This window comes from Doryrhamphus excisus, chromosome 1 (assembly GCF_030265055.1).
Source record: "Doryrhamphus excisus isolate RoL2022-K1 chromosome 1, RoL_Dexc_1.0, whole genome shotgun sequence".
In the NCBI taxonomy this organism is placed as follows: Eukaryota; Metazoa; Chordata; class Actinopteri; order Syngnathiformes; family Syngnathidae; genus Doryrhamphus; species Doryrhamphus excisus.
The window spans coordinates 16,800,001-16,823,812 of record NC_080466.1 but is presented as its reverse complement, the minus strand read 5'-3'; the positions used below and the strand labels follow the sequence as shown (position 1 = coordinate 16,823,812).

General features: G+C 45.8%; 3 protein-coding genes across 6 annotated transcripts in view; 2 read left to right on the top strand and 1 right to left on the bottom strand.

Annotated features, from left to right (window-relative positions):
- The first annotated feature begins 222 nt into the window (after nucleotides 1-222).
- Nucleotides 223-3,011, top strand: mrpl4 (mitochondrial ribosomal protein L4). Its single transcript, XM_058080173.1, has 9 exons — nucleotides 223-448; nucleotides 645-726; nucleotides 1,481-1,652; nucleotides 1,725-1,776; nucleotides 1,858-1,975; nucleotides 2,041-2,147; nucleotides 2,227-2,336; nucleotides 2,416-2,489; nucleotides 2,785-3,011. Exons 1-9 carry the CDS (start codon nucleotides 392-394, stop codon nucleotides 2,928-2,930), a joined length of 918 nt encoding a protein of 305 aa, XP_057936156.1. The 5' UTR covers nucleotides 223-391; the 3' UTR covers nucleotides 2,931-3,011.
- Nucleotides 2,947-11,561, bottom strand: hyls1 (HYLS1 centriolar and ciliogenesis associated). 2 transcript variants are annotated; one of them, XM_058080157.1, is made up of 15 exons: nucleotides 10,957-11,561; nucleotides 8,866-8,976; nucleotides 8,716-8,783; nucleotides 7,433-7,575; nucleotides 7,291-7,346; nucleotides 7,037-7,147; nucleotides 6,900-6,967; nucleotides 5,299-5,429; nucleotides 5,157-5,212; nucleotides 3,999-4,144; nucleotides 3,872-3,917; nucleotides 3,497-3,551; nucleotides 3,311-3,392; nucleotides 3,205-3,231; nucleotides 2,947-3,133 (listed from the first exon to the last, which is right to left on the bottom strand). In XM_058080157.1, exons 1-15 carry the CDS (start codon nucleotides 11,054-11,056, stop codon nucleotides 3,005-3,007), a joined length of 1,329 nt encoding a protein of 442 aa, XP_057936140.1. In that variant the 5' UTR covers nucleotides 11,057-11,561; the 3' UTR covers nucleotides 2,947-3,004. The 2 variants fall into 2 exon arrangements, with proteins under 2 accessions (XP_057936140.1, XP_057936146.1); XM_058080163.1 differs by lacking the exon at nucleotides 10,957-11,561 and adding an exon at nucleotides 10,526-10,741.
- col9a1a (collagen, type IX, alpha 1a) overlaps nucleotides 10,422-23,812 on the top strand; it is a 13,488-nt gene continuing 97 nt past the window's right edge. Inside the window, exons 1-33 of one of the 3 annotated variants that reach the window (XM_058080140.1) lie at nucleotides 10,422-11,605; nucleotides 12,030-12,246; nucleotides 12,607-12,681; nucleotides 13,236-13,274; nucleotides 13,369-13,431; nucleotides 16,573-16,626; nucleotides 16,733-16,768; nucleotides 16,849-16,872; nucleotides 16,946-16,999; nucleotides 17,081-17,134; nucleotides 17,859-17,891; nucleotides 17,963-18,019; nucleotides 18,082-18,135; nucleotides 18,207-18,260; nucleotides 18,365-18,418; nucleotides 18,489-18,542; nucleotides 18,625-18,678; nucleotides 18,766-18,819; nucleotides 18,998-19,051; nucleotides 19,133-19,186; nucleotides 19,266-19,310; nucleotides 19,385-19,438; nucleotides 19,507-19,560; nucleotides 19,643-19,696; nucleotides 21,098-21,169; nucleotides 21,644-21,679; nucleotides 21,762-21,806; nucleotides 21,887-21,919; nucleotides 22,007-22,153; nucleotides 22,324-22,378; nucleotides 22,457-22,645; nucleotides 23,260-23,337; nucleotides 23,505-23,812. The exon at nucleotides 23,505-23,812 is cut by the window's right edge and continues 97 nt beyond it. In XM_058080140.1, coding sequence (XP_057936123.1) covers nucleotides 12,172-12,246; nucleotides 12,607-12,681; nucleotides 13,236-13,274; nucleotides 13,369-13,431; nucleotides 16,573-16,626; nucleotides 16,733-16,768; nucleotides 16,849-16,872; nucleotides 16,946-16,999; nucleotides 17,081-17,134; nucleotides 17,859-17,891; nucleotides 17,963-18,019; nucleotides 18,082-18,135; nucleotides 18,207-18,260; nucleotides 18,365-18,418; nucleotides 18,489-18,542; nucleotides 18,625-18,678; nucleotides 18,766-18,819; nucleotides 18,998-19,051; nucleotides 19,133-19,186; nucleotides 19,266-19,310; nucleotides 19,385-19,438; nucleotides 19,507-19,560; nucleotides 19,643-19,696; nucleotides 21,098-21,169; nucleotides 21,644-21,679; nucleotides 21,762-21,806; nucleotides 21,887-21,919; nucleotides 22,007-22,153; nucleotides 22,324-22,378; nucleotides 22,457-22,645; nucleotides 23,260-23,337; nucleotides 23,505-23,710 — 2,064 coding nt within the window. In that variant the 5' untranslated portion in view covers nucleotides 10,422-11,605; nucleotides 12,030-12,171 and the 3' untranslated portion in view covers nucleotides 23,711-23,812. Of the gene's footprint in view, nucleotides 12,247-12,606; nucleotides 12,682-13,235; nucleotides 13,275-13,368; nucleotides 13,432-16,572; nucleotides 16,627-16,732; nucleotides 16,769-16,848; nucleotides 16,873-16,945; nucleotides 17,000-17,080; nucleotides 17,135-17,858; nucleotides 17,892-17,962; nucleotides 18,020-18,081; nucleotides 18,136-18,206; nucleotides 18,261-18,364; nucleotides 18,419-18,488; nucleotides 18,543-18,624; nucleotides 18,679-18,765; nucleotides 18,820-18,997; nucleotides 19,052-19,132; nucleotides 19,187-19,265; nucleotides 19,311-19,384; nucleotides 19,439-19,506; nucleotides 19,561-19,642; nucleotides 19,697-21,097; nucleotides 21,170-21,643; nucleotides 21,680-21,761; nucleotides 21,807-21,886; nucleotides 21,920-22,006; nucleotides 22,154-22,323; nucleotides 22,379-22,456; nucleotides 22,646-23,259; nucleotides 23,338-23,504 lie in introns of those variants that run through there. The other 2 variants (XM_058080132.1, XR_009131439.1) reach the window with 2 other exon arrangements.

Genomic DNA, 23,812 nt, shown 5'->3' with positions numbered 1-23,812 from the left:
AGATTGTGCATTTTTAGTCTTTGTTGTGTTGATGGCGCTTGCACTTCAGCTCCAAAAGTTTTTTTAATATATATTTTATTACAAACTTCAATTGTACAAAACAGTATAAGCAGAATTGCAGGAACATAAAAGTGCAATTCTACAACTTCCGGTCAAGCTGTCCGAACGAATAGCTGCAAAATGTACAACCATCTCAAACCGCTAGATGGCGCTAGTACCACGGTGACGTCATCATGTGCGACAAGTGTTTGTCAAAAAAGGGCGACAAACGGCGACCCTGACTTCTCATGTGCATGGATGTTCTTCCTCACGGTACAGCGATTTTAACAGGGACAAGTTCACGCCGCTTTTGCTATGGGGACGTCAGCGTGACGGCGCCGCAGGAATAGAAATGTTTTCGCGTTTTTCTGCTTTGCTGCTGAGCGGCAGAGGAGCCGCCGCCACAAGAGTGAGTTAGCATGCTAGCAGCTACTTGAAGTTAGCACGCTACAGCTACGACCCTTGCAGGTCACGCGTATTTATCACCACTTCAGTAACCAAATAATTAACTTTGATATTGACCAACAATATCATCAAGTATTAATTATGTGTGTTGCAGTCAGTCCAGAAGAGACTAGGTTAAAATGTTGTTGTTTCTTTCATAGTTTGCGTCTTCACTGGCAGGTGAAAGCAATCTTCCTCGTAATTTGCTGTTGCCTTCCAACCTGGTGGATCCTTCCAGAACAAGTAAGGCCTACTTTTCTTTAACATTACTGTCCACGCCGCCGCAATGTAGTATAATATAGTATAATGTAGTGTATGTGTGTTTGTTTATTTATTTATTTATTTATTTGTGTGTTGTGTGTTTGTGTGTTGTAATTGCGCATGTGTTGCAATGGAGAGATATGTTCCGGGGTTGGGAAGGAAAAGAAGTGAGGCAGAACCCGCACGTTAGAGAGTTGTAGTCGTGTGTTACGGCCGCGACAGTAGCCCTTGTTAGGGACCTTAATAAAAAAAAACGGTTGTTTGGATGAGCGTAGAGTGTTTACAATATTACCATAGAAGACACGGCGCATGCGTGGTGTGTAAACTCTCAGCAGACGAAGACCGGAAAAGGAAAAGCCTCACGTGGGGAAAAAAGGAAAAACTACAACAAAATGTTAACAGAAGTGTATGATGTAATGTGTGCGTTTCTGGCTCATCTAAAACAATATTTTATTTTTTAAAATGCAGCTTTTTTTCTCCTTCTAAAGCGAAGTAGGTGTAGCCATGTTTGTTTTTACAAAACGCAGCCATCATAAAGTCAAGTTGTAGTTCTCTAAAGTTTTGGTGGATTTATCCACTCTAGGATATATTTTAAGAATTTGCCCCACCCACCCACGTGGGGTGCAAGGCTTGAACGTATTTGCTAAAAAAATGTTCCCACATGGACAAGATGGAAGTCTGAAAAGTGATTCCATGTTATTGTCCTGTAAACCGTATACGTCTGTCCCTCCCACAGAGCGTCCGCCTCCCCTGGCAGACTCCCCCCTGCCTCTTCTGAGGTCATGTGATGCAGACATTCCCGCTCACTTGTCCCCCGTGCGAATGTGGGTGGACACTCTGGGCAGGCCCGACAGCGAGCCGCTGGGCGTGGCCGAGCTGCACCCGGACGTCTTCGCCGTTCCTCCCAGGTAGAACGCCAAGCTAGCTTTTATTTGTGTGTTTTTTTTGTGACAGTAATGTGTGAAACTTTTTTTTCGTAGACTTGATATCATCCACAGTGTGGAAATGTGGCAGCGAAGTTACAAACGCATCGTGAGTTACCCTCTTCCTGCATGTTTCCAACTCACTTCCTGTTCATTGTGTGACAAAAAATGTCCATTAATTTTTTATCAGAGCTATGCCAAGACAAAAGTGAGGTCAGAGGTGAGAGGGGGCGGTCGCAAACCGTGGAACCAGAAAGGAAGCGGTAGAGCTCGCCACGGCAGCATCCGATCGCCAATATGGAGAGGAGGTGACCGCGTCTATTCTGTTCTTCCAAGATTCCTTCTTTAGTGTGACACAATACGGTCTCTTCAGGGGGCGTGTCTCACGGACCCCGTGGGCCCACCAGCTACTACTACATGCTGCCCATGAAGGTCCGCGTGCTGGGTCTCAAAGTGGCGCTGAGCTCCAAAGTCGCTCAGGTAAGCACAGGTCATGTGATGTGTCCGTAAAAGACAAATACGCCGCTTGTATAATTCAGGTTTATCATTTATCATCCAGGGTTACCTTCACATCGTGGACTCCCTGAACATCCACAGTCCAGATCCGCAGGACTTGATGGACGCCATCAGACACAAAGCGTGGGGGGAGTCTGTGCTGGTCGTGGATGTGTACGGGAAAGCTCAACTTTTTTACGTTGTTAGATTTCACAACCTCGCTCGAGTTCATCTCCGCTCTGTTGGCTTTTAGAGGGGAAGACTTTCCTGCCAACATCCTGGAGGCCACGGCCACGCTCAAGACCATCAACCTCATTCCAGCCATTGGTGAGTACTCTTCTTCATTTCTACTGCTTTCCCAGTGCGTGCGTGCCGCGTATGTGCGTGCGTGCCGCGTATGTGCGTGCGTGCCGCGTATGTGCGTGCGTGCCGCGTATGTGCGTGCGTGCCGCGTGCGTGCGTGCGTGCCGCGTGCGTGCGTGCGTGCCGCGTATGTGCGTGCGTGCGTGCGTGCCGCGTATGTGCGTGCGTGCGTGCGTGCGGCGTATGTATGTGCGTGCGTGCGTGGCGAGGCGAGGATACTTGAAGGTGTCACCATCAGATGTTTGCTGTCCTCCTGCAGGTCTGAACGTGCACAGCTTGTTGAAGCATGAAACCGTGGTCCTCACGCTGCCCACGCTACAGTTCCTGGAGAAAAAGCTGCTGTGGCACGACCAGCGCTACACACCACTGTACCCTTTCAAACTGCCATACTCGGACTTCCCGTAACCCCCCCCCATCTCCGTGTTGGACCATAAAACCATTTATTAATAAAAACATGCTAAAACAATGAAAGTCCAAAATCAATAAGTAAATTGATGAGGTGTTGCTCCGTGGGCCAGGTAGTTCCTGACCTCCCAGCGCAGAGATGAGCGCTTCTTCTCTGTGGGGACCACGTAGGTGTTGGCCACGTAGTTTCTACGAGGTTTGGGCTGCAACATAAAAGAAACGTGAGGTCTTTGATCCTCCAGTCTGCGGTGATCTTCTTTGAAGAGGTACTTACTGCCGGAGGCTGGTAGGCTAGTCGCTCCTGCAAGCACACAATCAAACGCTGACGTAAGATGCCAACAAGGAAGTGGACTCAGGCGAGAATCCAAGTCAACGCTTACCCTTATTTCCCAGCGAAGTTCCTTGTGGTCACTCTCTCCAGGAAGCTTGAGTGCGTCCCACAGCTGCTTGTACTGGAAGTACCTGCCAACATGTCAAACACACGCATGCCTGAGCCGAGGTCTCTTCTCTGTGGCCGCCGTCAATCATGTTTCCATGGTTACACCACAAGTCAAGACGGGGCTCACCTGGCCACTGGGTCAGTCTTCTTGATGCCCTGCTGGGTCACGACGGGTCGGATGACTGAAACATGACAACACGGGTCCTCAGAACTATACTACATGATGTAATGAACTGTACTATAAGCTACCATTGATAGTAGTTCATTACTATGACTACAATGTTAGGGTTCACAAGTAGCACAAAGTGAGAGGAGATTGCAAGGTTTACCTTCTTAGTTACATATAGTCAGTAAAAATAAACTAGTCACTACATAAGAATTTAAGGTTGATCTGCTGGGGGCGGGGGGGGGCGTACATAGACAGCATTGTAGTGGTCTACCAAAATACACGACACCAGACTTCAATCCTGTGTACAAGTGACTTCTACTGTAGTGGACTTACAGGATTTGGGCTTGGGTGGAAGGTCGCCGTCGCTTCTCGCTTGTGTCTGTGAGATAAAAGACTTTAAGGATCTTTTCCCACAAGCAGACAGTGAAGATAGGATGAGATGTTTTCTTTGACCACCCACCGAGTGCGTGACGAAAGAGTCAAAGGAACTGTAAGAGCCGCTCTCCACGTCGGAGTCAAGCGTGCTGTCACTGCGGGTGATGTCGCGATGTGCGGACGGAGCCAAGTGAAGGTCCGACAGATGCTCCTGGACGCTGCTGGACAAATCTGTGGATCATCAACATCACACATTTACTGCACGGCCACTCATTTCCACGCAAGGTCACACAAAGACATCATGGAGGTGAAGCGGGAAGGTGCGGCAACATCCAGCATCTTCTGCACTAAAGGTTTGATGCTGGGAAACATCACATGTACCCTTGTGACGCAGGTTTCCTTCCCACTCGTATGTCCAATCCACTTTGGAGTCAATGAACATGATGTCCTTGTTGGTAGAAGACTCGTCTGGATCTTCACACTCGCTGGGCTTCCCAACATCATTGTTCCCAGTCCCGCTCTCATCATCTTCACTTCCTGTATCACGGCTCTCCTGCGGTTTCACGTGTCTCATCTTCTCGTCTTCATGAGAGGCCAGAACCATGCTTTCTGGTTCCTCGTCCTTCGATTGCGCCCCCGGCTCTGGAGGTGCAGCGTCCCTGTTGAAGCTGCCAAGCGAGAGATCGTCCTCTTCCTCGTCTTGGTCATCTCCTCCGTCCTGGCCTTCCGGTCTGAAGGTACCATAGCCAGACGTCATCACGCTGGGCTCCGGGCTGGAAGCGACGCTGCAGCTCTCCCCGACCTCTCCACGGTCCTCCCTGCTGGTGTCTTCTTGTGTTTGGACCTCAGGAGGAGCAGCAGCAGGCCGTTCTTCATCAGTCCTTTGCTCGACCTCTTCCTCGCCATCAGACCAAAAGGAGGAGTTAAGGGAACTGTCATGACTGCTCTCCTGGTCCCACTCAGCCTTGTACATTCGGTACATGGTGGCTGCTGGCAGGGCAGCTCTGTGGAGGCGGACCTCTTATAACGCTAAGCTGATTATCTGGGAAGCATGGCGGCCATGATGGCGCCACCTGCTGGCCAGTAGCGGCATTTCACATGTTTCCACGGTCTGTGACTTGAACATTTTTCCTCTTGAGAAGGTGTACCTATTGAAGTGTCTAGCGAGGGGCGGCCTATCACCACGCGGCTAACTCTGTCCCCACCATTACAAACTAGCAAGGCAGAAAAACAAACGTGTTACCAGAGTCTTGGCTGTAGATGGATTCTTCACAGACCAGCGACTGGCCCCCCCGCTTCCTGGGGAGTGGAACAAGAGAAGAAGAGTCCAAATGTTGTTTGATTTTGGAGGTTCCACTCCACGCTAGTGTCATTGTGGCGCTGACCTGAGGACCTTTCGCTTAATGAAGCGTCTCCCGTGGGTTTCGGGGATGAGCGTGTGACCAGCGCCAAGCGACGCCTTGTGATCTCGTCCATCTGTGCAGCTGTCACCTTCGTTGGCGCAGCGACCAAGAACCTGTGTGGAATATTGTCAATATCATATATGAATAATGTTGATAATAATGTGTGTTTCATCTGCTCCACACAGGCTGGGGCTACTAGTGCATGGATACAAAATGCTAGCAGTTAGCCTTGTGAGGCAGCATACACTAACATGAACCAAGGCATAACAGCGATGCTTTTCAGCCGCGGTGTGGGAATATTTTGATTTTAAACAGAATGAACAAGGTTCATTATTGTTATATGGCATCAATTTTACGCCATATTAATTGTGGTGTTTCCGTGATACACAAACAAATACGTGGTTGATCTTGAATGTCTTTTACCGTCAGGCAACACCATACATAATACACACGGGTACATAACTTCTATGTCAAGCTAATGTGTACCATCTAGCGGTTCAAATGTGAATTACACCTCATGAAAATAATTATTCCTCCCACATTCCAAAAACATGCATCTGAGGGTCATTCTCTAAACCAGGGGTGGGCTAATATTTTGACTTGTGGGCCGCATTGAGTTAACAAAATTGTCCGGGGGGGGGGGGGGGGCAGAACATACATTTACCATTATATTTTTATTATATACACCATTATATTTAACATTTATACATTTAACCACGGTCGAGTGGTTAGCACGTAGACCGCACAACTCGGAGGCCCCGAGTTCAATCCCACCCTCGGCCATCTCTGTGTGGAGTTTGCATGTTCTCCCCGTGCATGTGTGGGTTTTCTCCGGGTACTCCGGTTTCTTCCCACATTCCAAAAAAAAAACATGCTAGGTTAATTGGCGACTCCAAATTGTCCATAGGTATGAATGTGAGTGTGAATGGTTGTTTGTCTATATGTGCCCTGTGATTGGCTGGCTGGCGACCAGTCCAGGGTGTACCCCGCCTGTCGCCCGAAGACAGCTGGGATAGGCTCCAGCACCCCCATGACCCTCGTGAGGATAAGCGGTAGAAAATGAATGAATGAATATTTGTCCAATTCTATCTGTAAAAGTGTTATACTATCACCTGTATGTTCTCGTTTCGCTTTTTTCAGGAGCACTTTAAACATCACACCACATCAAAACTATGGAATTTAATTTTACAGTTTTTTTTTTTTTACTAAATAAGACATCTGACTTGCAAGTCATGTTGCCAGTTTGTATGTTAAAAGTTGAAATACTTAGAAAGCAACTGGCGGGCCGGATTAAAATGCTTGGTGGGCAGCATTTGGCCCCCGGGCCATAGTTTGCCCACCCCTACTCTAAACAGTCCATAGGTATGAATGTGAGTGTGAATGGTTGTTTGTCTATATGTGCCCTGTGATTGGCTGGCCACCAGTCCAGGGTGTACCCCGCCTCTCGCCAATGGCTCGAAAAAATTGTCTAAAAAATTTTGATGTTGATTATCGACGATATTTTGCAGGCACAATCATGGACCAGCTAAATGCGCTATGGTGACAGGCCTAGCTAGCGGTGATCAGTATTACAAAGGTCTTACCCGGGTGTCGTGGTGCTCGTTGTGGAGATAAAACCCCCCAGCAGAGGCTTCAAAGTCGTGTGGGCTAACTGGAAAGACACAAGCATCGTGTTTAGGCAACAAGGTGGACTAGATAGACTCGCTCAGCAACAGGTCACCTTTCTCCTTGATGAAAGCCGGAGGTCTGGCTTCGTGCGCCGTGGCGTTCATGTTGGACGATGACTCGGGGGCGTTGGTGCAGTTGCCTTTTTCGATCAGCAGTTCAAGCTCTGACAATACAGCTTTGATGATTGATTTCTCCTCATGAGAAGGTGTACCTATTGAAGTGTCTAGCGAGGGGCGGCCTATCACCACGTGGCTAACTCTGTCCCCACCATTACAAACTAGCAAGGGAGAAAAACAAACATGTTACCAGAGTCTTGGCTGTAGATGGATTCATCACAGACCAGCGACTGGCCCCCCCGCTTCCTGGGGAGTGGAACAAGAGAAGAAGAGTCCAAATGTTGTTTGACTTTGGAGGTTCCACTCCACGCTAGTGTCATTGTGGCGCTGACCTGAGGACCTTTCGCTTAATGAAGCGTCTCCCGTGGGTGTCGGGGATGAGCGTGTGACCAACGCCAAGGGACGCCAGCGGCGCGGCCTCATGATCTCCTCCATCTGTGCAGCTGTCACCTTCGTTGGCACAGCGACCAAGAACCTGTGTGGAATAATGTCAACATCATATGAGAATAATGTCGATAATGTTTCGTCTGCTCCACACAGGCTGGATCACTAGTACGTCTGTGTGGAGGCAGGGCTACTAGTGCATGGATACAGAATGCTAGCAGTTAGCCTTGTGAGGCAGCATACACTAACATTGAAGGCATAAAAGCGATGCGCATGAACACCAACGACACACACACACACACACTATTTTATGCTTATAATTTTCCATGAATTATTTGTCTAATTCCATCTGTAAAAGTGTTATACTATCAGCTGTATGTTCTCATTAAACATCACACCACATCAATCTGTGGAATTTAATTTTACAGTGTTTTGTTTTTTTTTCTAAATAAGACATCTGACTTGCAAGTCATGTTGCCAGTTTGTATGTTAAAAGTTGAAATACTTAGAACGCAACTGGTGGGCCGGATTCAAATGTTTGGTGGGCCGCATATGGCCCCCAGGCCGTAGTTTGCCCACCCCTGATAAACTCATTCATTCAATTTCTACCGCTTATCCACACGAGGGTCGCTGGAGCCTATCCCAGCTGTCTTTGGGGCGAGAGGCGGGGTACACCCTGGACTGGTGGCCAGCCAATCACAGGGCACATATAGACAAACAACCATTCACACTCACATTCATACCTATGTCCCTTTTTTCAGGAGCACTTTGAACATCAGACCACATCAAACTATGTCATTTAATTTTACAGAGTTGTTTTTTTTACTAAATAAGACATCCGACTTGCAAGTCATGTTGAAAAGTTGAAATACTAAGAACGCAACTGGCGGGCCGGATTCAAACGCTTCCTGGGCCGAATTTGGCTGCCGGGTCGTAGTTTGCCCACCCCTACTCTAAACAGTCCATAGGTATGAATGAGAGTGTGAATGGTTGTTTGTCTAAATGTGCCCTGTGATTGGCTGGCCACCAGTCCAGGGTGTACCCCACCGGCATACCCCCACAACCCAAGTGAGGATAAAGTTGCATAGAAAATGGATGACAATAATTAATGAAAAAATTGTCTAAAATTTTTTGATATTATCGGCGATATTTTGCAGCACAACCATGGACCAGCTAAATGCGCTATGGTGACAGGCCTAGCTAGCGGTGAGCAGTATTACAAAGGTCTTACCCGGGTGTCGTGGTGCTCGTTGTGGAGATAAAACCCCCCAGCAGAGGCTTCAAAGTCGTGTGGGCTAACTGGAAAGACACAAGCATCGTGTTTAGGCAACAAGGTGACATCATCACATGGACTAGATAGAGTCGCTCAGCAACAGGTCACCTTTCTCCTTGATGAAGGCCGGAGGTCTGGCTTCGTGCGCTGTGGCATTCATGTTGGACGATGACTCGGGGGCGTTGGTGCAGTTGCCTTTTTTGATCAGCAGTTCAAGATCTGACAATATGATGAGTTATAAGCTATTTTTCCACTTTCTCGATATCATACACTTCATTCTATAAAATATAATGAAGGTACAGAAACAAGGATGCTTTTTAGCTAAATTGAGGACGCTGATTTAAAAAAAATGTAGTGAAATTCCATCTTCCCTTATACCGTCTTGGTGAAGTCCTGCCTTATGACAACTGTACTAAACCAACCAGTCAATCCACGCAAACGGAGCAGTTGCAGCATCAAAGTGGATTTCACAGCTGCAAAACTAGCATAAGAAGGCATCTTAGACTTTGATTCTTTCATTTGCTTTTTGTGTATGATTAATGTAGCAATGTTACAACATTTTGACTTTTGTATTCTGTGATCTGATAAAGCACGACTTGGAACTTGATACCTTATTCGCCTGATACCTTATACTCTACCCCTAATATTAAAGACATTACAGCAGATATTATGGCGGAAAATAGTGCCTTTGATCCCCATTGCTTTAACATTGAGTCAACACAAAAGCCGCCATCGACCTACAGACAACCATACTACAAAATATATAACAACTTATGCTCATAGCTCTGATCCATGAATATGAAAAGTTGTACTTTATCTTCCAAGCACAAATTGACTTAATGTGGTCTAACAATCAATTGAAGATAAAGAAGTAATCTACCTAATAAACGTGTATATATTACACACTAACGAGGGATCTGCGCGATCGATCCGTAGCGCTGCGCCCGAGATGGATCCATCGTTAGCGCACAAATCAATCGCGATTGATTTCTGCGCTCACGATGGATATAACTGCCTTGCGCTGGAGACCGATGCTTTGACACTGCGCTGACGATATAATGATAATCGTTGATCTGCTAATTGCATACAATGACAGGGTTAGGGTTCACACTCCCCCCGCCGAGAACGGTAACAAAGTGAACTGCTTGACAATTATTTAAAGATTTGAAATTTGCATGCATCGACTTCTTGTTGATTCTTGTAAGTAACAACGCTCAGCGCTGCCATCTGTTGGCATCTAAACAAACTACACACATCCATCCCGGGCACAGTAATATACCATCGATCGTGAGCGCAGAAATCGATCGATTTGTAAAAAGCAAAAAATAAAAATAATCGAGTTACTAATTCTCAGCGCTCACCAACCCCATATGGAGCCAGTACAAGTCATATGGACGCCCTCTACAGGCGTAAACGTGATCAAACGTCCACCACGTGATGTGAATGAAACCAAGCAAGTTTGGCAAGGGACTAGTGCAGCTGGGCCTCAGCCTTCAGGTTAATTATAAGGTAAAAAAAATGGAACTTACAATTGTAACTGCTAAAAAAAAATCAAATAAGATTTGTTAATATTAGGGCATATTAATTATATTGCTGACCAAGAACCTCAAACATGCTATTTCACAAAAAAATGTGAAATCAAAAGGAGGGAATTTTGAGTCAATATGAGTTGGTTTAGCCTGCTAGTGACACATGACAATTAAATTTGCAATAAGCCGTGATAGCTTTAGTATTTTAAGCTATTTAGGAAGAGTGAGAATGCGATTACCAAAAATAAAGTTTCATACAAAAACGCCATCAGATTCGAAATCAGCACCCCAAAATAATCTTGTTTCTTGTGTGATTGAAGAGGTCTTGAGAGAGGAAATCGGTCGCAGATTTCAAATGTTGATTTCAAATTAAAAAGAAACACGTAGACGGCGTGGAACTTCTTCGGAATGAATAATGCAAAGTGTGGAACTGGAAACGGTGGCGTGCATGCTTCTATTTTCTATCGTCACGCTTTTACGCACACTTCCTTGTTTTCCGCCAATCACACGTCACGGCGACGATGCCTTCACTGACCGCAGGAGTAGCCAAACAACACGCAGGTGTACGTTTGGGACCGCAGAGTTAAGAACACTGTTACGCGACAAACTGCATAGTTAAAATGGCCATTATATTTGTGTACACTTTCTAAGCACACTGAGCAGATCTCACCTTGCTTGAATTCTCTCAGTTTGTCTTCGGGAACGTTCGTGTAACCCAACAGGGCCAGTTGCTCCTTAATTTCCTCGTCTGAGAAGTCCAATTTCTCCATGGTGGCTTTTTCTCCCAAGGCAGGCAGGCAGAAATACTAAATAACTTTTATATGACTATACGATTCTCCACATCTCCACTTATTTGGAGCTTAGTCGCACCAAAGGCGTCAAACAAGTAAATAACGATTTATTTCCGCTGTTAGACAACGTCAATTTCATTTAAATGGCATATCTAGTGAGCCATGTAGTCAAATTAAATGAAAAGTTGCGTACTGAAGAAGCCAGTCTAAGCTAACATTAGCCGCTAGCTTGAAGTTAGCAGGTTTTTTTGTTTGTTTTTTTTTCTCACCGGAGCACGACGACGTTCTTTAAAGTCCACAAGACACGAACAGACACGCTCGTCGAGGACAACTTAGCGAGTCGTATTATTGTATTTTCGCATCCTTGTGTGTGGTTTTAAACGCGGAAGGCAGCACCAAGGAGACAACCGTTAACAAGCGTTTGAAAAAGACGCCGTGGAACTTCCTCTTCTTCTTCCTCCATTTCCGCTAACTGCTTTCTGCCCCCTGGCGGCTGGAGGTCTTAACAGCAGACTGAGCCTTCTGATGGTGAATTACAGTAGTGTACTCTTTTATTATTTATTTATAGTTGAACTGTTGTATGCCAATTAAGGTTTTCCCTCATAAATGAATGGAAAGTCACTTCATTAAAGCACCTAATGAAGATGATACAATTATGTAGCCCTACAAAGATGCTCATTATTGTATTTGCATGCATGCTAGCATACTTTGAGCGGTTTGAGAAGAAAATTAATCTTTTTAAACTCCCACTTGTTTTACTCAATGGTATTTTATTGACAATAACATTTTGTGATGCTATTTGTTGTTGAGTGGATGGTTTATTATTATATTTTTTAATAAACAGCATGTGTGCTATTATAGCACCATCCACACATTTAAGAAACTCTTTAGGATCCACTGAAGTTCCCTTCCATCCTCCTCCTCCTCCTCCTCCTCCTCCATGAATAAACAGCACCTCCTCACATCCTCCTCCTCCAAGCAGCCTTTCATTCGGGGTGGGAGTGCGGGATTCTGACAGGTGAACCATCAGCGTTCCCGTGGCTAATCAGGGAAAAAAGTGGACTCGTGTCGTCTTGGTCACTCCTGGGAAGACCATGGACCTGTCCAGGACGTTTGGGCAGTCTTTGCTGCTACTTTTATTGCAAGTTCTTCTGATTTGCTCGGCTCAGGTAAGTTTGGAATGTTTCTCAGCAGCATCCGTGTGCTCCTTCGGAATGTATAAGTGTGTTTTTCACCATTGCCAAATTGGTGATGGTTTTATACAAATACCTTTTGTTCCACTGACTGTGACATAGTTTCAGGGATAAATGTTAAGTCTCTAATAGTTTTAGCATATCTTGACCTCAAATTAGCTTTTTTTTTTAACAATTTAACGTACAAATGTTGCAAATGTAACCTGTACGCCGTTATCCGTGGTGACGGCATAATTTTGTACCAATCACTTAAAACCTCTGATCGGACAAAGGGAGCCTGTGTGTGTCACAATGACACAATTCCACATAGGAAAATAATTTACATTTCTTCTGCAGAGAGGCCCGGTCGGACCAAGAGGCCCCCCAGGACCACCCGGAATACCTGGTGTGCCCGGTGTGGATGGCATCGATGTGAGTGTGCATGGACTTGATGCTGCATGTTTACCCGACACGACAACATTTATTCAAAATGACTTGAAATTCATCCACGAGCCTCAAAGTCGAAGCAGAAATGTTACAAATGTAATAATTTGTCTGTTTGGAACGCTGCCTTGCTTGTGTCGGAACGCAAAAAGCTGCTTGTATCAGCATGAAATCCTCTTAGTTTAAAACCCTCAAAACCTACTTTCCTCTCAGTACGCTGCAAGTTTGTTCCTCCTCTTTTCACAAATCATGAAACCTTTCCCACATAATAAATAACAAAAAGACAAATATCGATTTGCTTATATTGTGTTGGATATAAATACAGACAACCATAATGCTGGTGAACACATCACAGCATATCATAGCACTCCGCTGGGACCATACAAGTATGCCCCCTAGTGGCTGAGATGACATCAGGCCTTTGAATCGCTTGTAGAAAAATACAATAGTAAAAAAATAATAATGCTAACATTAATGCTAACACTTACAGTATTCCTTCAGGAGAAAGCAAAGCTAACATGACATGTTAATGATGTGTTCAGGGCGACAGAGGAGTGGACTCCAAATTGAATGGCGGACCAGTGAGTGACCTTTGACCCACATTCAACTGTAAATGAATTCACCCCCTCCCTCCACCCGCCCACGGTGTTGATAAGAAGTGATGAATTCTCTCAGGGTCCTGATGGACAAAACGGCAAAGACGGAGCACCTGGAGCTTCAGGACTTCCGGGAGCGGATGTAAGTGGACCAACGTAACAGTTTAAGATAAGTGGAGTTCATGGAGTTCATCCCACTGCTTTGTATCGTTAGCATCACAATGAATTCATAACATGTCATTAGTAGCGTGCGGTCAGGGCCAGCAAGGCCTTCTCTGCTGGCCAAAGCACCACCAGAAGCATTGACCTATATTTACAACTTAAATTCAAATAGCCGGTCCATGAAATTCTATTATCTTCATTGGGTAGTGTCCGTGTTAGCTGCATTGCTTCCAGTATGAATGGGGCTCAGATTCGCCTCACAGGGCCAGCTAGCAGGCGTATAGTAATGTCAGCATTTCTATCAGGGGTCTCAAACTCAATTTACCTGGAGGCCACTGGAGCTAGGGTCTGGGTGAGACTGGGCCACATCAGGTTTTCCAAAAAAAAACGCATTTATTAAAAACAGAAAAATATACAAACTTTTTCAGTGCTTTGGTTCCGATTTTCTATAATAAAAGCTCTGATAAAACATTCCACTGTTCTCAAATATCTTAATTTTTATTTTTCTGCACAAAATAAGATGAAAAATAAATAAACAAATCAAGAATAAAGAAAATCAATCAGTAATAAATAAATATAATAATAATAATAAAACAGCAAATAATAAAAACTTAAGAAACCACATATAGTTGGTGGGTAGACAAATTATTTTTTTCAGATTAAAATGAACAAAGCATTATTAGAGCCCTGTAGACATGACAAAACACGACTATAGTCACATTTATACTCTTTTTATTTACAACATATTGCGCAACTGCAGGGTCTTGAGACACATGCTAACTCGCAAACTAGAGATCTAGCGATCTAAGTTATTTCCTTTAAACTTAAAAAAGCCAAAGACTTACCACTTCCACACGGATAGGGAGGATAACTATAAACAGTTATTTAACCTTTAACATGAACATTAATCAAACGTAATAATTTTTTTCTGGGTACATGATACCATACAGCATCCATATCAAACTTGCGTGGGCCGCACTAACATTAAACTTTCATATCAAGGCCGGGGCCTCAAACTAGTGTCCTGCGGGCCACATTTGGCCCGCGGGCCGCGTGTTTGAGACCCCTGATTCATATGAACAAATAAGCGAGTTTATACAGTATAAAAAAATTTCAAGAATTGCAATTTTGCACTGTTGGATCTGAAAAACGACACTTTTTTTGGACATCAATCCTTACGTGAGACATGAACACACGTCTTTCTCTTTTTTGTGCGTTTTAAAGATACGACACACGTAACGGGATGCACTATAAAGCCTTGTGAAAAAAACTCAAAAAAACGCCAACAAAGCTCCATTTACATAATGTGACATGCTTACTAACCAAGCTACAGTGACTTTGTTATTATTATTATTACTAACATTTTTACGCCAAATAACTACTTTACTGGTGTAGTGACACCGGTTAGCGACTAGCTTCACCACACTCAAATCAACTACGTGAAATCAAAGCGCCAAGGAAGGAAGTTCCACTCATGCTTAAGATGACCACACAGATGACGGAAGCCTCTGCCGTTTGACGCCCCTGCACAACCTTAAGCTCCATTGTTCCATTGAAGAACCAACTCTGTTATGCCATACATTGTTATATTGTGTTTTGTACATTATTGACGGGTTGTGCGATTGTCATGTGATTGTTGTGGTATGAAGAGGTGGTTTGAATCCCGACAGAATACATTCTGCTGTGATTTTTTGTTGTTTTAATCAAATGAAGTCTGCCAGCCAGTGTGGCTGTGCGATAGACCCCCAACGCTTCAATGAGCTTTGCTGGACAACTTAACTCTTATGTAGCCTGGGGTTTGTCGACGTGGGTTCCAGCCCAGGCAAAACCCCGAGGAGGGACGCTATAGCAACTTCTATAGCAACTTCTGGTCGGAGAGACCGCTACACTTTCAGGTCTTCCTGTCAGAAACACACCTCTTTTTGTGTGAAACGGCAAGAAGGGGGGAGGAAGAGGGTGGATGGGTTGGGTGGGGGTGTCTGGAAGGATGGGGGAGCAGAATGGTGCCAGTGTGTTTGGTACCGGCTGCTGTGGTTCTGTTACACATCTGGACTTCAGAGACGGGGGGAGTTTGCGACGCGAGCTTAGTGGGTTATCGAAGTGGGTAGAGTGGAAAGCCAGGCTCGTCTGTTCATGAAGGTAGCAGCTGTATCACTAGCTTAACACTCTGGTCCCGACCAGACTTACATCTTAAATTGGGCTATAAAACTCATTCGGAGATGGCGTCGCACAGATTTGCTAGCATTTATTCTTGAAATTGATAAGTATTAATAAATGAAAAGACTAGTCGGATATAGTTAATATAGCTTGATTCGGTCAAAGGTCCCTCCTTGTTCTATTGGCAGTGACAGTGTTGATGTTACTGGGCAGTGACAATCTTTTTAAACTCCTCACAACAGCGCCACTGCTGGTTGCAGACAAGAAGTGCACTCTGTTGAGACTCCATTGCTTCCATTGCAACATGACAACATGAAAATGTTCTTCAAAATAAACTATTCTTCCATTGATATGAGGCAAGAAAAAGTGGCTTGGATGTCAGCATCAGCCGCCATTATAGAGTGTTTCAAATCCGCAGTCCTGCCTCAATGTAGTACATAGAGCTGGGGTCTCAACCTCGAGGCCCACGGGCCATTTCAGCCCGTCGAGTCGCATTTTGCAACTCGCGACTTGACCTGATGAGACAAAAGCTGAACTTTTTGGAACATGTGTGTTGTAAAAGAACATCATAACAAGAGTAAAATATGGTGGTGGTAGTGTGATGGTATGGAGCTGTTTTGCTGCTTCAGGACCTGGAAGACTTGCTGTGATAAATGGAAGCATGGATTCTACTGAAGGAGAATGTCTGGCCATCTGTTGGTGAACTTGGGTTGTGCAGCGGGACAATGATCCAAAACACACCAGCAAGTCCACCTCTGAATGGATAAAGAAAAACCAAATGAAGACTTTGGAGTGGTTTGGTCCAAGTCCTGACCTGAATCATATTGAGATGCTGTGGCATGACCTTAAAAAGGCTTCAAGTCTCCAATTCCAGGCATCTCTGCTGTGGTCAGACAAGGACAATAAATGGCAGAATGAATCCTTCATGTTTCTCTATGCTCTACTTGACTATGATGTTCTTCAGGGACCTGTGGGACCTCCTGGAGATGCAGGTCCAGCAGGTGTAAAAGGAGCAAAAGTGAGTGCATTAATATCAAAACCAAAGAGAGTTTGTGTTTTGTGTTATCATACATCAATGAAGTGTCCTTCTATTTGAAATGATCCATCTGTGGTCCTGATTTCAGGGGGATCCCGGACCACGAGGCCCAGCCGGGGAGCCAGTAAGTACACTTTGATGTGTTGATGTTTGTACCATGACATCATGCTTCCTGCTCACTGGAGGATGCTTTGTTTCCGGCAGGGTGTCGGGCAGGATGGCCTGGATGTGAGTCTACATGGTCCTCGGAGCAGGACCACTCTTAACACTTCTCATGCTTTGGTTCGGTTTTGGTTCGTAGGGCATCCCGGGAACAGATGGACTGCCAGGAGAAATGGGAAAAGCTGGTCCCCCTGTGAGTAGACACTATATTGGCTCCAACTATCTCAGGAGGATCCTAAAAGTACAACTCATAAAAGGTATGTTTCGGTTGCAGGGAGTCAGAGGCAAAAGGGGTCCAGTGGGGGCTCCTGGGGTTGCTGGACCTCGGGTAAATATTGTTGTTGGATTATGTACTGGACGGATTGTTCCTGTGTAGATTCATCCAGTCATCCAGGTTGTGATGATCCACAAAGGTTGAACCGAGGCAACTGGACTTGTTTTTCTCTTCTTGTCTTCCTGGCCTCTCTCCTCCAAAGATTCCCTCATTCCACGGGAAGAGTGACCAGTAACAAGTTGTTTTGCCACCAGGCAGGCAATGCTGGGAACATGTGTGTTGTAAAAGAACATCGTAGCAAGAGTAAAATATGGTGGTGGTAGTGTAATGGTCCAGGGCTGTTTTGCTGCTCCTCTGTCCACCTCTGAATGGATAAAGAAAAACCAAACCCACTAACAAGTTGTTCTGCCACCAGGCAGGCAATGCTGGCAACCATAGCAACAACAACCCTATAGTGACCACCCCAAGGGACATAAATAGGAAAACTACACACAAGTTTAAAACTGAAGAAGACTTTTGGACTAACAAGAGACAAAAAAGACAAAAGCTGAACTTTTTGGAACATGTGTGTTGTAAAAGAACATCATAGCAAGAGTAAAATATGGTGGTGGTAGTGTGATGGTCCAGGGCTGTTTTGCTGCTCCTCTGCCCACCTCTGAATGGATAAAGAAAAACCAAACCCACTAACAAGTTGTTTTGCCACCAGGCAGGCAATGCTGGCAACCATAGCAACAACAACCCGTAAGAGAATAAACAATGTTGAATAAATGTCTTCCAGGGTCCACCTGGCATCTATCAAGGTGAAGAACTGGTAAGTTCTTGAACTTAATGCTTAGTAGCTGAAAAAAAGACTCCTCAAGTTGTCTTCCTGTGAAATTTTAGTGTCCCAGCGCCTGTACCGCTGGACTTTCAGGACACTCTGGCCTCCCAGGCATGAAGGTAGGTCTTAAAAGATGAGAACGTAAGACTGGAACACTGGAACTCATCACATCTGCTCGCAGGGTCACAAAGGAATGAAGGGTGAGTCTGGTGAGCCTGGAAGACAAGGACACAAGGTAATGTTCTCCTCCTGAGACGTCTTCAGGTGTTCTCCAAGCACTAAGACTTTGGTTGTGTTTACTGTCAGGGCGAGGAGGGCGAGCAGGGACTGCACGGGGATGTTGGATCTCAAGGACTTCCAGTAAAATATCTCACCAGCTTTGGCAGCTATGGCCACATGTGTGAGATGCTAACATGCTAACATGGGACGTGTGTGTTTCTTTCCTCTCCGCTGAGTAATTCCAGGGCCCAGGTGGACCTAAAGGCCTCGCAGGAATAACAGGCTCTAAAGGTGAAAGGGTAAGAAGATGTCCACGAAAAAACGAAATTCCTTTGGTCTGATTTGAGACTAAACGATGTATCCAAACAGGGACCACGGGGGAAACCTGGCGACGCGGGACCTGGGGGCGGCCAGGGACCTCCGGTGACTTCCTGCATTTCTGTCAAGTTTTTGCTCAGTTTTGCTTAGTGACGTTCCCACAACACCTTCTTGCTTCATTGTCCAGGGGGACGTTGGCCAGAGAGGAGCCATTGGAGAAAGTGGGCCGAGGGGGGTGCAGGTGAGAGCTTGTGTCCCCTTAAACATCATAAAACTGGATCTGGATTCTTATTTGTCCTGCTTCAAAGGTGTCTTTATGTCTTGGCAGGGTGAACAAGGTCCTTCTGGGATCAGAGGAGTACCAGGACCTAAGGGAGAAGCTGTGAGAACCTCACACACACCATCTTGTCTGTTCTTTTGCTTACCTACACCTCCTTGCCCTTGTTCCTTTCATATTCTGATCCCTACTGTCATCTAGAGGTCTACAGACCATATCTTCAGACCATGTCTCTGCACCTCCTTATGACCATCGCTAAACTTGTTCTTCATCCCTTCCACAGGGACTTCCTGGTCCGGATGGTCGGGAAGGAATACCTGGACTGCCAGGGTCAAAGGTAATGTTGGACTTGTAGGAGTATATACAAGAGATATAGATATAGATACCTTCATGGCTCGTGTTCCTTCCTGTGGTCCAGGGTCTTCCTGGGAAGAATGGCGCTCCTGGTGATGCTGGCGCTCAAGGTCTTCCTGTAAGTTTGACCTTTGACTCCCGACGACCCCTAACTGATGTTCAAACTTAGACCTTCTATAATCCTTTCTGACATGTAGGGCGTTCCAGGCGCTTACGGCCAAAAAGGAGGTAGCGGTCCAAAGGTATCAAAGCGCACCATCAGCGACACACTTAGAACACTTGGCTAACTGGGGTTTCTTGTTGCCATGGTTACCAGGGGATCCCAGGTGACCCAGGAGTTGCTGGACTGATGGGCTCGCCTGGAAAGCAAGTACGTTTGTGGCAAGTTTGGGAAGGTTTGTTCATGAAGAACATGACCATGTTGGTCTTTGTTGTCAGGGCGAGCGCGGAGACCAGGGTGAGGCCGGTCCTGTTGGACCAAGAGGAGGACCAGTAAGTATACCACCTCGTTCTTCACGTGTCCCGTGTCTGCCCAGTCATTAAAAATAACTTCACCGCTGTTGTTTCATCGCAGGGTGAACGAGGAGAAAGGGGACATGACGGACCACTGGGGTCACCAGGAGGCAGGGTGAGACCTGGCTAAGTTGCTTCATGTCAACAACACTTGGACCCGATTGTGAAAGACAAAAGATGATGATCATTTATGCAAAACATATGTTTAGTTCCACAGTGAGGTGAAAAACTGGCGCTATGGTTGCAAAGGCTAATGCTAATATGCTAACACAGCTTAGGCATTTAGCCTTAGCACAACATGTGGCTTCTGAAATTAGCATTCAGCAAGCCCAGAACAAGCTAACATGATTTACTTAGTCAACTTTAGATACCAGGCTGTACAGCGGTCGAGTGGTTAGCGCGTAGACCTCACAGCTTGGAGAGCAGGGTTCAATTCCACCCTCGGCCATCTCTGTGTGGAGTTTGCATGTTCTCCCCGTGCATGCGTGGGTTTTCTCCGGGTACTCCGGTTTCCTCCCACATTCCAAAAACATGCTAGGTTAATTAGCATGTCCATAGGTATGAATGTGAGTGTGAATGGTTGTTTGTCTATATGTGCCCTGTGATTGGCTGGCGACCAGTTCAGGGCGTACCCCGCCTCTTGCCCGAAGACAGCTGGGATAGGCTCCAGCACCCCCGCGACCCTCGTGAGGATAAGCGGTAGAAAATGAATGACTGAACTTTAGGTACCAGATAATAATAAAATAATAAATAAATATTATAAATAATAATAAATAAATAATAAAAACAAGGCTATATAAATAAGACTAAATAATACATTTAAATTTAAATTAATTTAAATAATAATAATAATAATAAATAATAATAAAATATTATATATAATAATATGATATAATAATAATATAATACTATAATATAAATAATAATATATTATAAATAAATAATACTATAAATAATAGTAATAAGACAAAATAAATAATAAAATAATAAACATTGACCGTTAATTGCTAGCAAGTGGCTAACACTCAGCAACAGCGTTTAGACCGTGCTAGCGCAGCAAAAACTGACATCTGTCAAATATGGACACATTTAACTAAGAAAGCATTTGTCAGAATATTAGGACAAGCTTTAAATGACCTTTTCAGGAATGGGGACATGTCGAGAGATGTTCTATTCAAGAGAAATCAAGCTGATATGTTGAGCTAAAAGTGTTTTTTTTCAGTACAACCATGAAAGGCCTCTCTTGTTCCACGACGACTCAGCAAGATTCAGGACAGGAAAAGAAGCCGAGAAGCCTGAAAGAGTTCTCTGTTCCCAGGAATGCTTGAAAGCAATCATCCCTAAAACACCCCAAAACCCAATGGCTGGGCAGTGGGGGGATGCCGGGGGTGGGTGGTTAAATTCAGGGGAGGGGGTTGTCTCCGTTTACGTGCACTAAATGTGGTCAGGTTAACGTCCTTGGCGGCGCGATCCATGCAACAGTGGCGCTAGTGTTTGAATGTTTATGTTTTGACAGGGAATCAAAGGCAACATGGGCCTTCCAGGACTTCCAGGACCTGCTGGATATCGAGGACAGAAGGGTGACAGGGTAAGAAACATAACCAGGCTTGAGGAGAACATTTGACGACGTGTATCGAATTATTTTAGAAGCTCACTAGTTTTCCACTAATGCACTCCCAAAGACGCCGACTCCTTTCACAAACATGGCCGACACCCTGAACTACAAACAAAAACACACCAGAGCTTGTATGTGGTGCATTTACAGTTGACCATTAAGTCACTTCATACCAAAAAACAACATTTTTAACATCTTTTACACTTTTATGTTATGTTTTTCTCCCTTTTTTAGTCAGGAACTGATATTTCCCTGAAACTTACCTATGTTCTGCCTTACCTATGTGGGTAGGTCGGCTTATATAGCGGTAGAACACAATATTCTGTACGCCTTGAAACATCAGTCGGATCATCTAAAATGGCTGCCACCGAAGAGGTTGTCGGTTGAAAAATGACATCGGGATGGTTTTGTTGTTGCGTCAAATAAAATGACTGCACGTCTTCACAGGGTGCAGTGGGTCTGGACGGTCCAAAAGGAGACCAGGTGGGTGTTTTCCGATCAAATGTTTCATAAAAATCTGAAAGGGGGTCTTGGAGGGCTAATAAACCTGTGTGGTCCACTCCAGGGGGGTTCAGGTGCTGAGGGAACACCAGGAGAGCGAGGAGAACTGGTGAGGAACCAGACTACTTGGAACACATGTAAGTGGTTTTGTTGTGGACCTGCTTGTCATCTTGTCGGTGTCTCTTACAGGGCGATCAAGGAGAACCAGGAGAGAAAGGATCAGTACGTTTCGGCCTCAAACAGCCTCTGTACCAGAAGTCATTAGCACTTTCTTGCTAATGCTAACAATAACAGCCATCTTACTTGTAGACCGGACCGCCAGGAGAGACCGGCAATAAAGGACCAGAGGGAGGCAGAGGGCAGCAGGGCAAAGAAGGCAAGCCGGGCCAGCCGGGACCACGAGGCATGCAGGGTGACATGGGGGTGCCTGGCCTACCAGGGGGACAGGGACCACCGGTGAGATGTTGATTTAGGACTAGTCAGGCAGTACGGCCAGCTGAACTATGCTAAGCAATGTGAATGTGAAAATGAGAGACCGGAGGACACGGCCCTGTGGGACGCCACATGAAGCCACTTTAGACTTTAGACTAGTCGTCAACCAAGTGGTTCTGCTTGTGTCCACGCAGGGAAAATCACCAAGCGACACGCACATCAAACAGGTCTGCATGAGGGTCATGCAAGGTGAGTGGTGCTTCTGAATCAACCCGAGACCTGGTTCAACATAGTCCGTAGTCCAAACAAACGCGCTTCTCGTCACAGAGCAGCTGGCCCAGCTGGCAGCCAGTCTGAGCAGACCCGAGTCTGGCATCGCCGGGCTCCCCGGACCCCCCGGCCCACCCGGACCTCCCGGTTCTACCGGTGAGAATGGTTTTCCCGGACACCCCGGATCACGAGGATTACCCGGTCTAAAGGGACCGCCTGGGCTGCTCGGCCGTAAAGGACCTAAAGGTGAGATCGCGGTTCCAACACCGTTTCCTCGTTCATTCATTGATGAATGCTGGGAAAAACTGGAGCTATGGTTGCAAAGGCTAATGCTAACATTCTAACACAGTTTAGACATTTAGCCCAAATTGAACACTACAAAACACAACATGTGGCTTCTGAAATTAGCATACAGCAAGCCCAGAACAAGCTAATATGATTTACTTAGTCAACTTTAGATACCAGGCTGCACAGCGGTCGAGTGGTTAGCGCGCAGACCTCACAGCTAGGAGACCAGGGTTCAATCCCTGTGTGGAGTTTGCATGTTCTCCCCCGTGCATGCGTGGGTTTTCTCCGGGTACTCCGTTTTTCTCCCACATTCCAAAAACATGCTAGGTTAATTAGCGACTCCAAATTGTCCATAGGTATGAATGTGAGTGTGAATGGTTGTTTGTCTATATGTGCCCTGTGATTGGCTGGCCACCAGTCCAGGGTGTGCCCCGCCTCTTGTCTGAAGACAGCTGGGATAGGCTCCAGCACCCCCCGCGACCCTTGTGAGGAAAAAGCGGTAGAAAATGAATGAATTAATGAACATGGCTAAATAAACAAAAAAAATTTTTTTTTTTTTTCATTGTCCACAGGTGATCAGGGTGACCGAGGGGACAGAGGACCCACCGCCAGGGGCCTCAAAGGAGCTCCAGGTGCTCCTGGTCTGCCAGGTAAATGACCACTTTTAATAACCAACATCAAGTGTTAAGTGGAAGTGGAGGGAAGTGTGTTCTACCTGATGGCCAGCAGGGGACGACTCCAGTCCAATCATCTCATTTACCAGCTCTTAAAGGTCACCCTTTGTAAGCCATATGTGTGTGTGTGTGTGTGGTACCAGGCCAGCCGGGCAGGGCAGCTTATGGCTCAGACGGTCGTGACGGCGAACGGGGGCCTCGCGGCACTCCCGGCATTCCCGGCGTTCCCGGACCTCCTGGGCCCGCGGGGCTGAACAGCTACTGCGAGCCGTCGCAGTGCGTCCTCCCCATGGTGGCGTCGCCGGTTTCAGCCAAAGACTCCGGCATGAAGGGTCCCAGTGAGATGTGAGAGGTCCCGGGTAAATGTGGACCAGAACTGAGAGACAAGTCCAAGAAGAGTGGTGTCCTGAGTTCCTGCCTGGAGGGGACATGAAGAAGGAGGTCAGCAGAC